Here is a 16,976-nt window from a genome sequence, read left to right on the forward strand (position 1 = left end):
CGCGCACCAAGTGGCCTAGCAATCATCACCATTAATGTCAAAATTATAGGTTGTTTCTTTTTTTTGTGTTCAAGTACCTACTAATAAAATGAAGCAGGTAGAGCCATCAAGATGTCAATGATTAGTCAGAATACTATTCGAATAAGTATTTTCATATATTGAAACTTTTCCAATTTTTTCTTGATTCCCATGGCCCCCAACAACGCAATCTACGTTATTGTAGATCAGAGCCGTATTTGAATACAATACTGTTAATTTCGTTTGTGTCAACTGGGGGGTAATGGGTATGATTTCCCAGTGTACATATTTCCTTTGAAACATTCGATAGCAACAATTCTAATTTAACTAACTTGAACTTAATGGACATTAGTGCAATGTTTTGAGTCGCATTTGCAGCACATATTTCATAATCTTGTACAACCATATCAATATAATATTATAAAAATATATTCGTACTCTACCTAATGAGCTCTAAATATTGATACCCCATATGCTAGGGTAAAAAAATCCGGCTCCTATTTCATGTATGAGAACCCCCAGAAAAATAATTTAATTCTACCTATTTCAAATTTATTTGGTTTTTTGTTAACATTCTAAACCACAAACAAAAATTTCAGGTTTGTAACTCATTTTATCTACGAGCTAGAGACCTGTGATAAGCGGACAGACAGACAGTCAGACAGACAAACAGTCGCACAGACAGACAGATAGCAGAGTGATATTTAAATAGGGTTCCGTTTTTACCCTTTGGGTACGTAATCCTAAAAAGATTCGTCTTCTTCGGTTCAAACTTCAGTTTGCGTTTACCCTAATTAATAAGCAAAACTTGGCCCAATTTTGGGACAACATTGCACTAATTAAATTGCTTGCATAAATATTTATAATAGTGGTTTTCTGAAAATTTCTCGAAATATAACTCTCAAATAGAGCAAAGCTATACAATAATCCTAGACCTATACTGTATAAACTTCAGTGTTGCTATTTAAAAAATGCTAACATAAAATTACGAACGCGCAGACTCGAAATGCAATCGATGAACACATCCGTCATCCTCCGCCATTTGCGAAAGAAAGGCCGATCGCTGCTCTGCAGCGCAAGTGTCATCGGTTCGGATATGTCGAGTGATTGAAAATTGTTATTTTCAGAATTAAACTGTGTACTCGTGCTATCATTTAAACAGTTAAAATGATTGTGAGATTTTTGAGCATTCTGTGCTTCGGAGTTTTGGTGGCTTCGGCGCACAGCGTCGAAGGAAACAACGACAATGAAGGTGAGATTTGAGTTACTGCCCTTAAATTATTTATTTTGTTAGTCTTACATAAATTTTAATAATTATTCGGTTATTAAAGCTTTTCTCATGAATATCGATCTTATTTCATTTAACCCTTACATCGTTTTACCATTAAAAAACGAGCTAAAAGTACCTATAGACGTCGTATGAGTATGTCGTATTTTATTTTGGTTTGTAAATTTAGATAGAGACGAAAGCGTGCACCGGGCTTTTTTGTGGTGACTTTCGAAGTCGTCGTAAAGATTACAATATCTACGCGGGGCGATGGTGACTGTCCCGTGTAGGTGTAAAGAACCGGCCAAACTACTTCTTGGCCTGCACACACTGCCGACCCGATGTGGGCGTGCGCACAGGTTTCGCAGTTGATTCATTGTATTGTAGTTCCTCAGGTACAGTATGCACATGTTGCTGTGCATACAGATTTAGAGACTAACTACTTTGTAGTCTGAGTGCAAACTCAACACTTAATTTAGGTTTCTTCACTAGTAGAGTCTTTGTCACAAAGACAAGTTCAAAATATAGTAGTCAAACAGCGTTTTGTAGTCTTATTATTTAGCTAAAGTTATTTGTACCTAATTTGTTATTGTAGTCTTAAGTACTAGAATTCATAATAGATTCTTATATTTAAAATAGTAGATGTTGGTTTAAGTTTGAATAATTTTTATAATTGTAGTTACATACATTGCTATATACACCAATATACAACTAAGTATAATAATGAATACATATCAACACCACAATACCTACAAATTATTAATTCTGACTATGATGACCTTGTTTCTAATAATGTTGTTTGATTCATAAATGGACACCTCACAGTGTCATCAAAATGTTTTTTTTTGCAAACACAGATACAGAACTTTGTTGTTTTAGCATAATTAAAGACTATCTTGTTGCTCTATCATAAGTACTGAGTAAGCGTGAGCACTTATTTCAACACATAACTATTTACTTACCTACAAAACTATGATTAAGTATCAGTTTTCATTATTATAAAAATATTAACTTACTTTAGATGTTTCATAAATACTTTAACAGCAAACTTAAAAGTGGGGCAGCATTGAAAGCTCTAGAGAAAGGCAAATCGGTAGAGTTAAAAGTAAGCCCTATACATGCAGAGCTTTACCTCAGAGAGTTTTTCTGTACACTTAAACTGCATATAAAAAATCATATGTGTTGTACTACTTACGGTCCAGTACTGTAACCACATACTCAGTTTTCGGATTTTTCCCCTTAGGTGTGCTATAAGACCTACCTGCCCATAATTCGGCATTCCAAACCAGTGGTAAATTATTTGACGATTCAAAAGCACTTGTAAAAGTTTATTTGAATAAAAATCTGTTCTATTCTATTCTAATTCTAAGTCAATGGGGAGTACCCTATAGGTTTTCTTGTCAGACATAACAGACAGACAGACTGACAGATAACAATGTGATCCTATTTCGCAGACAAAGGTTCCATTTTTAGTATTAAGGTATGGAATCCTAAAAAATAAAAATTCTCTTCATTTCATTTTGGTTTGCTAAGTACTTTTGCTATTTAACTAACTTCCCACACAATTTTACAGGAAGTTGAAGATCTAATGGCAATTCAATTATGAAGTGCATGTGAACATCAGAAGATAGAAGTTGAATGAACAAACTTAATGGTGCAAATAAACAGTTTCAAGTTAAACATGAACAGTTTTGTTTTTCTTTTGTTGTAGCTTAGTTTTAACTTAAATATTTTGTTTGATATTTATTGAATTGTAATAGAGAATTGGATTCAAATACAAATAGATGAAATTAAAAACCGACCAATTGCGAGTCATACATGCAAAGGATGGGTTCAATAATCAATACAATCTACAAGAAATACTTTATTTTTTATTTATTTTTACTAGCGGCAATTTTGAAATTTCTATTATTCATTGCTATAGTGGTGATAGAACATATTGCATTGTAAATTAAAAATTTATAACACCCCCGACAAGTGAAGGTTACAGTAACTAGAAAAGAGCTGATAACTTTCAAACGGCTGAACCGATTTTCTTGGACTTTTCCACGCCTACGATCCAAAGTATCTGAGTTTTCCAAAACATCATTTTCAAATAAATAATTATGTATCAAGGCAACGTCCATCTTGACAGCTTGACATTTGGCTTTCAAACAAAAAAAAAGTAAATTAAAATCGGTTCATTCGTTTAGGCACTACGATGCCACAGATAGATACACAGATACACACGTAAAACTTATAACACCCCTCTTTTTGGGTTGGGGGTTAAAAAAGGAAACCATCTGTATTAGGGGACTACTTGTACAATATATCAAAAAAAACCAGAAAAATAGTGAGATTATAATTAAGTCTTTCAAATCTCTACCTATTACCATTCACGAGATACAGTCCGATGACAGATAGACGGGTGGGCAGTGGAGGCTTACTTATAGGATCCCTTTACCTTCTTACCCAAAAAGAACCCTAAAAACCTATTAATAATCTTGGTTTTCTACATAACTCAATGAAAGGATCAAGAAGCCCATATCATAACTTTAGTCATACAATACACTGAGACATTGTATGATTCAACACATGATCATTATTCTGTTTTATAAAAATAAAGTTGGTCATCTTTTATCTATAGTAATAATTAACTTTGTATAACTATAACTTAGGCTCAAGGCATACCGGCATAGCCGCGATTAAGTTTACGAGTCAAGTTTGCAGCGGGCTTGAAGCGGCTTCCAGTAAACTTGACGGTATGGCTATCAATGTGCGTGACGTCATCACGCCGATAGCGTCACACCGTCAATTTTACTGGACCCCGCTTCAAGTCCCTGCTAAACCGGACCGGTAAACTTGATAGTGTATCTGTATGGCCAGCGTTATGTGCGAAGAAGTAAATAGACTAATAAACTTATTTGATTTGAATCTGTCTAAGGTCTGACCTGACAGTATGACTGCCAGTCAGCTGTTAAACTGCGGTAACCAGCCCAGAAGTAGAAGATGGATTATCCAAAGAACTTGGAAGGTTTGTTGCCCTATAGCAGATTATTAAATTCTAGGCCAGACTATCCGTTTAGGTAGGTCGCCATTTAGGATCGACGACGTGACTGAGTTAATAAATTCTCATAGTTAATTAAGCTATTTAAATGTTAGCACGGTGTGTCCCTTAGCTCATTTTGTTATCCTCTATAAAATGAGGGCTTTTTGAAATATTACTTGGTCAAAAAGGTACTGTATTCTGAATTGGGAAGGTCTAGTGAATTCTCTACCAGTTTAAAAGTACTAAATTACAATACTAAACTCCAAACTCATTTGTTCAAAGTAGGTAACTTTTGTACACCTTTTAATGGTCAGAATTGATAGATTATAGAAGTGATAATTAATTAGGTAGTACGTAAACTTCAAACAAAAGCTACGAGGGTTCCAAACGCGCCCAGGTCTGAGGAGAGCCTACAACTAACTCCGCCCGGTACACATTACTTTACCATCATCCTCATCTTTTCAACCCATCGCCCGGTCTATTACTACAATCATTTATCAATTAGCTTATGCCCGCGACTTCGTCCGCGTGGACCACACAAGTTTCAAACCCCTATTTTACCTCCTAAGGGGGTCGAATTATCAAAAATCCTTTATAGCGGATGCCTACGTTATAATAGCTATATTCATGCCAAACAGTCTGATCCGTCCAGTAGTTTGAGCTGTGTGTTGATAATCAATCAGTCATTCAGTATTTAACCTTTTCCTTTTATATATTTAGACTAGCTGATGCCCGCAGCTTCGCCCGCGTGGATTTAGGGTCTGAAATCCCGTGGGAAAGTTGTCACAAAGTTCCTCTATCGATAAAAAAAAAAAATTACGCAAATCGGTTCAGAAATCTCGGAGATTTCGGTGTACATAGGAAGAAAAACACAACTCCCTTTTTGAAAGTCGGTTAAAAAAGTAGCCCATTTTACTCCCTGATCAATCCTCTACTTGTCTGTGAAAACCCCGTCAAAATCGGTCCAGCCGTTCCGAAGATTAGCCTTTTCAAACAGACAGACAGACAGACAGACAGACAGACAGACAGACAGACAGACAAAAATTTTAAAAACGTGTGATTCAGTGTTGGTATCGTTCAAATAACCATATGAGCTTAATATGAGGTAGTTATTTCGAAATTACAGACAGACACTCCAATTTTATTTATTAGTATAGATAGATTGGTCGGCTCAACACATCTCTCATCTCCGCTGTGGTGGATACCGGGCCTTAGGTTGCCTAATCAGCGAGAGCCTTCGTAGGCGCTTCTTATTTAAAGGCAGCCTTATAGGAAAATTATTCTCTCGAAATATTTTATGGAGCATAGGCCGCCTACGCTAAACTCTACAAATTGGTTTGCCTGCTCGAATGATAAGTATACCTAAATCATGTTTTGATGTTATTTTTAATAGCTTTCTTAAATATCAGAGGACAACGACCGCGTTTATTTACGTTATTGCAATTTTATTGTCTTCTGCATTGGCATTTTGTGATTCAAGGCATTATCTCTATGGAACTTATAAAATTCCATCGCAGACCGTTAGGTATCCAGTTCTGTATGACTACCTATACCTTTTTAGTTTAAAGTTTCTTTGTTTTTTCTGGTTTTGTGAGCAATAAAGTTTTCCATTTATCTACTTTGGATAGCTTAGGCGCAAGACATACCGGCAGACCCGAAGTGCGGGTTCTTTCTTGAAAATAACTCAAACTAAGCTTTATTTTCTTTGGCATAAAGGCAGCGGCGCGGTAAGTCCTGGCTTGCTCAAATGCTGTGCACGTCTTCCGTATTTTTTTTCATGGTAGCGGTTATAACGGTTTGTCAAAGCATAGTTTAGTTTAGGTAGCTATCTATAAAAAAAAGATTCCGACGAATTGAGAACCTCCTCCTTTTTTCGAAGTCGGTTACTAATACTCAATTTACTCCATACAGTCTGTTTGCGATGAACTTTTAACCGCGTAGAATTTCTTAGTCCCAATCTAAGAGATTTCCTGGCATTAATAATAATTAATTAATTATTAATTAATATGTATAAGCAGCCTATCCAGAATGTAAACTATCTCAATGCTAAATTTCACTAAGTTCGGTTCAGTACTTAATCGTGAAATTGTAACAAACAAACACGCAAGTGGTTTTATTTATTAAGTGTAGATTAAAGTCGACTAACGGGCTAATGGAATGTATTTTTGTAATATTTATATTACAATGTTTATAGATTGAACTAAAAGTGTGTTGGAAGGAAATTAGAGTAAAATAAATGTGTCAACGCGAACACTCCTGTATTTCTCCTGTAGTCCATCGAACATTCTCTTAAAGCCTCTCACAGACTACAGATAAATATTAACAAACGTAAAATACAAGACCGATCGATTATCCGATTTTTCACTGAAAGATTTTTTAACTTATATTTTTAAAGGGCTTTTATGACGTATATCCCCATCATTACAGAACCCTCGGTGCGCGAGTCTGAAGCTGAAATCTAATAGAGCGCGCTTTTTTGCTCAAGACTTAAGACACTGTTAAAACAAGACAGCGCTATACCGCTGGCATAAATCTGTCTCGTTTTAACTGAAACTTAAGTGTAAGCAAAGTCAAAGTGCGCTCTATAGATTTCAACCTGAGTCGCACCTACCCGTTTTTTTTTTTAATTGAATTAGCTCTATGAATGTGGGTTAACCTGCGTAACGTCGGACACCGCTAGAGCTCGTTCACACAGGCTGCGTAAGCGTTGCGTTACCATTGCGTTGTAATGTATGGAACTGTATGAAACATGGCATACCTCGTGAACGTTCACGTAGACGTAATGCTTGCAGTTTTGTCTACGAATTCACGCGCGTCACAACACACTTGTCACGTGTATGCTGCATACGCAATTGGTGTGAATCGGCCTTTATTCACGACCGTAGTTGATCAAAGATCGCGATCGGTCTCGGGCAAAATACGGTCGTCTGCGTTTGCCCTAACTCTAAAGATAGAGGTAACATTAATAAGTATAATGTATCATTAGTAGAGGGAATGCCATGCATAATAACGGCCTCAAGTTTCCGGGACATTTAGTTTCCGTCTAAAGACTTTGCATTTATTAATAATCTCGAAAGAGATAGAGAAAACTGAATTTCGACATTACGTGGCGCCCGACTTTGAAATCTACATCCATGTAGAAATAGACCTTAGAATTTAGGAGACAGAAATAGATTTAAATCTTTATATGTATTATGTGGAATGACAAGCTGATGCGCGCGACTTCGCCTGCATAGAGAAACCCCGTGGGAACTCTTTGATTTTCCGGGATAAAAAGTAGCCTATGTTACTCTCCAGGTCTTTAACTATATTACCTACTAGCTGATGCCCGCAGCTTCGCCCGCGTGGATTGGTCAGATCCCCTGCAGCATCAGGATTGAGGAGTTGGACTCCAAATTTTTTATGAAACAATGTCGCAAAGTTTCTCTATCGATTAAAAAAATAATTACGCAAATCGGTTCAGAAATCTCGGAGATTTCGGTGTACATAGGTAGAAAAACACAACTCCCTTTTTGAAAGTCGGTTAAAAAAGTAGCCTATTTTACGCCCTGGTCAATACTCAACTTGTCTGTGAAAATCCCGTCAAAATCGGTTCAGCCGTTCCGGAGATTAGCCTTTTCAAACAGACAGACAGACAGACAGACAGACAGACAAAAATTTTAAAAACGTGTTATTCAGTGTTGGTATCGTTCAAATAACCATATGAGCTTAATATGAGATAGTTATTTCGAAATTACAGACAGACACTCCAATTTTATTTATTAGTATAGATATAGTTTTATTCCCTACTAGCTGATGCCCGCAGCTTCGCCCGCGTGGATTTAGGGTCTGAAATCCCGTGGGAACTTTTGATTTCCCAGGACATAAGTAGCCTATCCGTAATAGCCTGTCCCCGGGATGCAACGTGTTTCTGTATCACGTAAAAACATTTAAACGGATGATCCTTAAAAAATCCCGAGGGATCACCAGGATTTAGGAATGCAATTCCTTACAGCATCAGGGTTGAGGAGTTGGGTCCTCGAGGTCAACGACAAAGTCTTTACATGGTACAGATACCTTCAATATCAATCAATTTATAACCGACAGTTTCTAAATCCCATCAGTATTGATGGTGAGGTCCCCTGCAGCATCAGGATTGAGGAGTTGGAATCCAATTTTTTTATGAAACAATGTCACATAGTTCCTCTATCGATTAAAAAAAAAATTACGCAAATCGGTTCAGAAATCTCTGAGATTTCGGTGTATACATAGGTAGAAAAACACAACTCCCTTTTTGAAAGTCGGTTAAAAAAGTAGCCTATTTTACGCCCTGGTCAATCCTCAACTTGTCTGTAAAAATCCCGTCAAAATCGGTTCAGCCGTTCCGGAGATTAGCCTTTTCAAACAGACAGACAGACAGACAGACAAAAATTTTAAAAACGTGTGATTCAGTGTTGGTATCGTTCAAATAACCATATGAGCTTAATATGAGGTAGTTATTTCGAAATTACAGACAGACATTCCAATTTTATTTATTAGTATAGATTGGTTGAGAAGGTTCATCCTATCGAGAAGAATCAGCAAGAAACTCGGCGGTAGCTCTTTTCAAATATTCAATTTGTAATGATATGCCATGGCAAAGATGTCTACATAACAAATGTAAATTAAAAAATTTTAACACCCCCGACAAGTGAAAGTTACAGTAACTAGAAAAGAGCTGATAACTTTCAAACGGCTGAACCGATTTTCTTGGATTATAGCTAAGAACACTCGATCAAGCCACCTTTCAAACAAAAAAACTAAATTAAAATCGGTTCATTAGTTTAGGAGCTATGAGGAGCTACGATGCCACAGAGAGATACACAGATACACATCGTCAAGGTAGATAGGTAGTTCCTATCCTTACTTCCTATCATTTGACACACATGCTGTTATCAACTAATCACGTTTCGTATGAAACAAATTATCTACGCCAATTAGGTATTGTGTGATTTGCTAGATGAACTATATACCGTAGCTAATATTGACGCTGGGCCATGACTTTGTAGCATAAGCGAAGAAGAACAAATGTATTGTAAAGGTTCGATTAACATGAATCATGATCCACTAAGCCTGATGAGAACTTTTTAGACTAAAAAACGCAATTTTAGGAATTATTTCGTTCAACTCAATGAGTAAATTGGCCCTTACCGCCGCTTATGCAGCAAAGTCATAGCCCTGGAGAGGTGAGGAAGGAATGTTTATGTTTGCCTTACGTCTTGGTCTATTGTTCTAGATGTTATGCAAGTGGCGTGTTATTCCTTACCGTTACTCTTGACAATAATTGTCTTTAAAGCTGAATCTATAGGGCGAACTTTGACTTCACTCAGACTTAAAACACTGTTAAAACGAGACAGCGTTATACTGCTGGCATAAATCTGTCTCGTTTTAACCGACTTAAGTCTAAGCAAAGTCAAAGTGTGGTCTATAGATTTCAACCTAAATGAAGCCCTCGATATCAGTCTTTATACTGTACCCTTTTAACCGACTTCAAAAAGGAGGAGGTTCTCAATTCGTCGGAATCTTTTTTTTTATATTGTTGCCGATATATCTGGCGGAAGAAAGAGATTTCGCGATTATACTACGATCTTGTCTAGGAATTCACTCATCAGCCGTTTAGACGCTCAACGCCAAAAAACGCAGGATATGTCAAAATTGTGGCGTTCTAGTAGATTTCAGTAATAAATAGATGAGATAACGTAGAAAAAACTCGTAACAATATATAATAGACCCAAAATCTTATTGTATTTACAAGTAAACTTAGAGTACATATTTACATACTCACAAACCTCTCGGTAAACATAATTTCAGTTCTCTTATTTTCCCGCAAAGAGCATTTTGTTTACAAATCTCTCTAAAAGGCCGTGGAATAAGATATTATGTGCCCTTATTTTTGTGTTTTGCTCCAGTTGTTAGGTAGCAGGTGCGGTTTTGTGTCATCCTCATCGAAATAGCTTTCTGTTGAGTGACAATGGATGTACCCTTTTAGGGATCCGTATCACATTTTGGAATGGTAAAAAAGGAATCCTTATGGTGATATAGGCATAACGCATAAAGGTGCCCACGCACTCGAACTGAACTGCGCGTCGCGTCAGCGTCCCGCACGATATTCTCTCCAGCCGCGACGCGCGGCAGTGACGCGCTACGCGGTACACGCGTCGCGGCCGGAGAGAATATTTACCAAGTTCGAGTGCGTGGGCGCCTTTATGTCCCGGCCGGGACAGGACAAAGTGGGTAGGTAGTAGATACGGAACCCTCGATGTGCGAGTGTGACTCGCACTTGTCCGTTTTTTTTGTTAGGAACAACAAAGTGATGAGATGAATGATTACGTTCGACAGCTTGCAAGATGTTCATGTTTATCTAACAGATGTTAGAACATAATCAGAGGCCATGTTTTGCAGATATTGGCCTTTGACTTTACTTAGTAAGGTCCGGTGGCATGACAGGCAATTAATTAATTTGATAGAGATAAAAAGTTGTATAGAAGCAGGCGTTACTTTACATTAGTCTGCTTTAGTGGATTATAACAAATTAAGCTGTTGGTTCCTTGTACAAATTAAAAAGATTTTTATTCGAATAAATTTTTACAATGTGAATCGTCGAAAAAATCTACCACAGCTGGTTCGGAATGGCATTCGTACCGGGAAGACCTAACAAGAAGCTCTGGACAGCAAAGCTGCGCAGAGAAATGAGCTAATCCGTCTGTCACCTTCTAAGTTAACGTTGAACCATTTTTTAATTAATCACAGAGGTTTGGATACTGATGTACAACTCATTTTTTGTGGTTTAACGGTAATCGTTGCGTAACTTTAACCGCCTTTCGTGCAAATGGACCTCAGTATCTGGCTGACGTCTTTAGAATTGCACAAGATTGTGATGATGAATGGTCCATTCAAATCCGTCCCTTCTATTGAAATTGTGTAACTATTGCTCCATTTACTTTAAAACCTACTATAAAGTTGTAGATTATAAGAACTTTTGTAGAATCTGCCTTTTACAATATTATGTTGTTGCGTTAGGGTTGGTAATTTGTATTGCTAGGGTTAGTTTGTGGGGTATAGCCCCAGGAGCGAAGGGTTTGGCTGTGTTGGATGGTTGGTGATGAGTGTTTCATCATTCATCACCCATCCAATCACTGGCTCTCCCACCGGATCGTCTGTCCAGTTTGGTGACGGACGAGGGAGATGTTGAGAATGGGGAACGTGGAAAGCGAATTGCCCTTCCCACGAACTGTAGCCCTCGGAAGGACTTGTGGATGATGGACACGGGGTGGTCCGTCGTTAATAGTGTAGGACTAGTGTTGGTATGGTTTCCGGTCGGGTAAAAAAGACACTGTGCCTCCGCTCCGCTCGACTCTGCAGCTATGCGTTGCGCCTTATTTATTCGAATCAGTGATTTTGTATTTTCTCCTAACTATACCTAAACATCGTGTAAATTACTTATCAGCAAAGATACTTTAGATCTCGCCGCGTCGCGTCCCAATTTCATCACGGTTACACAATTTCGGGGCACTCCCGAGGGCAATTTTGAGATTCTACGCACTATTTCGCATTCTATTTTACGGTTATTGATTATAATTATAATGATACTCTAATGTTGCTTTGAACGACAGAGTGGCTAATTCTGTGAAGCATAGAATCTCAAAACGCAATCATGTCTAGATACAATAAATACTAACTTTTAATTACCAAATAAAACAGCCTACCTAATCAGATTTGATACTTAACACAGTGCCATTTAAAAATTATGTAAATCTAGTACCTATTCTAAATAGCCATAATTGGTCAAAATATTGTTAACGAACATGTGAAGCGTGGTGTTGACATAGTGTATGTTATTCGTAGCGTAAGTAGTATACTGACAGCCGTATTCACAATCACTATGAGGTCTCACAGTGCGCGCGAACGCATAGTGTAGGTTCCACCAATCAGATCATTGTAAATTGACGTGATACAGTCATCTGATTGGTGGAATCTACACTGTGCGTTCGAGCGCACTATGAGACCTCACTGTAACGTTTGTGAATACGGGTGTTAGTGTCTTTACACATTTATGCATATTTTAAAAACATATTTCAGAGACGGATAATGTTTAGGCTAGTTTTTATCCCGGAAATTCAAAGAGTTCTCATGGGATTTTAAAAAAAACTAATTCCACGCGGACGAAGTAATCTATTTGGTACAAAGATGGCTTGCATCCTGTGGACGGTCATAGAATACTCTTTATCCCGAAAATTCCATTCCCGAGTTCCAAAGGGATTTTTAAAAACGTAAATCCATACGGACGAAGTTGCGGACATCATCTAGTTCATAATATCCATACTATATCCATACTAATATTATTAATGCGAAAGTGTGTCTGTCTGTCTGCTACCTTTTCACGGCACAACAGTTTAACCGATTCTGACGAAAGGGACAGAGTTAGCTTATATCCCGGGGACGGACATAGGCTACTTTTTATCCCGGAAAACCAAAGAGGTTCCCACGGAATTCCTAAAGACCCATCCGCTCAACCGATTTGTATGAAATTTGGTACCGAGGTAGCTTGCGTCCATGTTATTGACATAGACAACTTTTTATCCCGGAAAACCAAACAGTTCCCGCGAGATCTTCAAAAACCTACATCCACGCGGACGAAGTCTCGGGCATCCTCTATTTTGAAAAAAATATTTGTTTATTACATTGAAAACTGTAAATAACAAGATGTTAATACCAGAAACTGTTGAACAAAAAACGATGATGCATCATGATGTATGCAATGTTTATATTACATCACTCTGCGAATATGGTAACATGTTTTATACATATCGCATAATTATGAGACAAGTTTTTGTCGCCGATGCTCTAGCGACGACGACTTGGTAGATAATGGTGTATTTTATACTCGTTTAAGAGGGCTCTCTCCGTCACTCGTTTCATACAATCGTAGTTCCAATTTCATTTGAATATTAAGCCACCAAAGTCCATGAAATTTTGCAGACATATTCTAAAAACTAATATCTAGACGAAATCCACGCGGATTTAGGTTCTCAAATCTCAACAAATCGTACTACCTATACCTACTTTAGTTAACTAAGAAACTATTCGTTTATATTTTAGGTTAACTAAAGATAGTTAACTTAAACTGTAAACAAATAGCTTCTCGCTAAAATGCGTAAGAGGCGCACTATACGCGGTGATACTAGTGAAAAACTCTAGAAGTTTTTAGCAAACTAAGAAAAACTATAGTATAAACACCTTGTTGACGACTTCTTAACTGGACCAAGTGGGCTGGTAGTGGTTTGACAGAGTAATCGCTGTGTTATAACATCTCCCCTTTGAAGAGTACGGGTTGCATTGTTTTTGATTCACATACCAAATAGTAAATACCTATCCGAGTTCGCTTGTTTAGTTTCATGTAATAAAACGATATTTTGCTGCGGATTTGATTGCGATATTGGATATTCGAATTGAGAGAGCAAATACAAACAAACAGTAACAAAGAAACAACGTTTCCAATTCGTTTTTTGTGTGATGGCGTAAAATGGCTTTGTTATCAAATATCTACCTATTCATAGCTTTTAGGGTAGGGTAGGCTCTTAAGGTAGGGTCCTTAGTAAGACAAGGAACCCTTATGGTTGCGTCCAGTCCATGTGTGTGTGTCGCAGCCATTTTAAAAACCCATACTTCCAAACCACAGATAATTTATTCCAAACTAATACTATAAATGCGACAGTTTGTCTGCTAGTTTTTCACAGCCTATCCGTTTAAACGATTTGGACGGAATTTGGTAGGTCTGCTGCGGCGGACATCCTCTGACGGAGTAACGAGGTGTTGTCGGTCCCTTGTGTTCCGCCATCAGCGGTGGGATGGAACTTCGTGAGGTTTTTAGTCGGTAGGAGTCCGACATAACCACTGTGCTCCCCCGTGGTCGGTGGTTCATGATGGATTTCATCAACAAAAACAAGTTAAATGCGAGACGGCCTCTCACTGCTCACACGATGGGTTCCGTACCATCGTACAAAAATTAACACTTTTTTTTTTTTTAATTTACGTTGCAGTCATTTCGATATTTTTATTACCTATTTGATGTTATAGCGGCAATAGAAATACACATTCTGTGAAAAATTCAACTCTACCTATTACGATTCACGAGATACAGCATGACAAACAGACGGACGGATGGACAGCGGAGTCTTAGTAATAGGGCCCTTTGCACCCTTCGGGAACAGAAACAAAGGTACCTCCAACGCCTATCGCTTGACAAACAGACTAACTAACTCCTCAGGCTGCTAAGTTCTATAAGTTACCTTTCCAATTACATAAGTTTGTCTAGCTACTCGTATCTGCAAAACTTCGACATAATCATTAGCTACTAACTTTGCCCGCATCAGTATCACTTATTATCCAGTTACAACTTTTGTCATACTCCGAAATCCCTTTTTGGAAATAACAAAACTTTGCTCCATTAGCGATATGAGACGGGATGCTGCAGGTACCTAACATCATGCTCGCTAATGTTATGAATGCGAAAGTGTGTTTGTTTGTTGGTTCGTTCTACAATCACGCCGCAACCGCGCAACAGATTAACGTGAATTTTGCATGAACCTGGAGAGTGACATAGGCTACTTTTTACCCCGGAAAATCCAAGAGTTCTCACGGGATTTTGGATACCTAAATCCACGCGGACGAAGTCGCGAGCAACAGCTAGTACCTAACATAAAAATTGTGAAAGATTTACTTTCTAACGGCTTAGTGCTATTGATTCCCAATGCTTTAAAATGAACTTTACGATTGATCGTGGGAAGTGGGAACTATTGATTACCGTATTCTACTACTTAACTGTACCCTGAGGCACTTATGTAACTTTTAACATAAAGTTATAGAAATGCAAATATAAAGATTTTGTATTTAAATATCATCATAATAAGTCAAATACATCTACCATGCACTGCTGGTTCGTAAAAACTTTCGGTTGCTCTTTTCAAGTTTATCTCTTAATAAATGATGATGATGCTTTGGAGACAAGTGTAAATTAAAAATTTATAACACCCCCGACAAGTGAAGGTTACATACAGTAACTAGAAAAGAGCTGATAACTTTCAAACGGCTGAACCGATTTTCTTGGATTATAGCTAAGAAAACCCTCGATCAAGCCACCTTTCAAACAAAAAAAAAACGAAATTAAAATCGGTTAATTAGTTTAGGAGCTACGATGCCATAGACAGATACACACGTCAAACTTATAACACCCCTCTTTTTGGGTCGGGGGTTAAAAAAAGAGGCGGCAGAACTGTTATTCAAGCTACAAACAATAGCGCGTCCTATGTGTTGAGTACTAAGTAAAGCTATTCACATTGCGGATTCAAGCAGTGCCATTTCATAATTAGTTGTTAGCTTTCATCGCAATTAGTTAGGTACAAGAGCGCAGAGAAACTAAGATAAACTAAGAAAATTGAGAGAAACCGAACAATTCAGATAGCAAGAGCTTTTTCTTAGCACTAATTAGCACCAGACCAATGGACGTACATTAAGTCGAACAAAGGAAACACTGTATACAGAGTGCAAGATATTGATTGCAGAATTGCGTTGAAATTGTTTGGACATTGCAAACAGTAAGGTATTGGGATTCAAAGGAATGGGGAAATTGCAAAAGGCACTTCTTGATTTATTCAATACTAGCAGGTTTGTTAAGCCAAAACCGAGGGTTCCGTACACGATTATTTTTTTGACATTTTGTACGATAAATCAAAAACTATTGTGCATAAAAATAAATAAAATTCTGTTTTAGAATGTACAGGTAAAGTCCTTTCATATGATACCCCACTTGGTATACTTTATCTTACTTTGAAAATTGAAACGCATTTTAATTTTTTTTAATGATGTAAGTAACCATAAATTCGCGGTTTTCAGTTTTATTCCTATACTTGTGCTATAAGACCTACCTACCTACCAAATTTCATGGTTCTAGGTCAACGGGAACTACCCTATAGGTTTCTTGACAGACACGATGGACAGACAGACAACAAAATGATCCTATAAGGGTTCCGTTTTTCTTTTTGAGGTACGGAACCCTAAAAAAGTACTTTTGAATCGTCAAATATATCTACTTCTGGTTAGGAATGCCTTTCCTTTCCTACCGAGAAAAACCAGCAAGAAAGCTGCAATACGTTTACGTACTGAAAGCTTCTCTGGCGTGTAACCCATAACATGAAGTCTTCTCTGGCGATGCAAATGTTCTTGGCCGGTGGTAACTGGTAATCAATACCAGGTGACCCGACCGCTCGTTTATCAAGAACATGCAGGTAAGGCAAGTCGTACAATACGAGTAACTCACTGGCGAAGTAGGTCGCACCCACGCCGCGGTCACCACAGACGGGGCATGACCGGTTATTACAATGGCCGACACGAGTTAGGTGACTTTCTTTCTTTTATGTATCTTTTCTGTCTTTTATGTCGCGTTCGTACGCGTGGATATAGGTTTTTTAAATCCCGTGGGAACTCTTCCGAAATCAAAAGTAGACTGCCCGTCTCCGGGATGTAAGGTTGTACCTACCTCAAAATTGGTTAAATTGTTGGGATGTGAAAAGCTAGCAGACAGACCGACACACTTTCATATTTGTAATATTACTATGGATATGGGTATTGATTTGTGCACTTTTCCTA

The 16,976-nt window shown here is 37.8% G+C and overlaps 1 protein-coding gene and 1 long non-coding RNA gene across 3 annotated transcripts in view; both read left to right on the plus strand.

Moving 5' to 3' along the window:
* Window positions 1–1,026: 1,026 nt before the first annotated feature.
* LOC123877274 (calsyntenin-1) overlaps window positions 1,027–16,976 on the plus strand; it is a 224,475-nt gene continuing 208,525 nt past the window's right edge. For both annotated transcript variants that reach the window (XM_045923894.1, XM_045923895.1), the window contains exon 1: window positions 1,027–1,270. In XM_045923894.1, coding sequence (XP_045779850.1) covers window positions 1,186–1,270 — 85 coding nt within the window. In that variant the 5' untranslated portion in view covers window positions 1,027–1,185. The remainder of the gene's footprint in view (window positions 1,271–16,976) is intronic.
* LOC123877288 lies at window positions 1,514–2,971 on the plus strand. Its single transcript, XR_006798554.1, has 2 exons — window positions 1,514–1,644; window positions 2,859–2,971. It is a non-coding gene; the product is annotated as an uncharacterized LOC123877288 (long non-coding RNA).

Source organism: Maniola jurtina, chromosome 23, assembly GCF_905333055.1.
Source record: "Maniola jurtina chromosome 23, ilManJurt1.1, whole genome shotgun sequence".
Classification (NCBI taxonomy): domain Eukaryota; kingdom Metazoa; phylum Arthropoda; class Insecta; order Lepidoptera; family Nymphalidae; genus Maniola; species Maniola jurtina.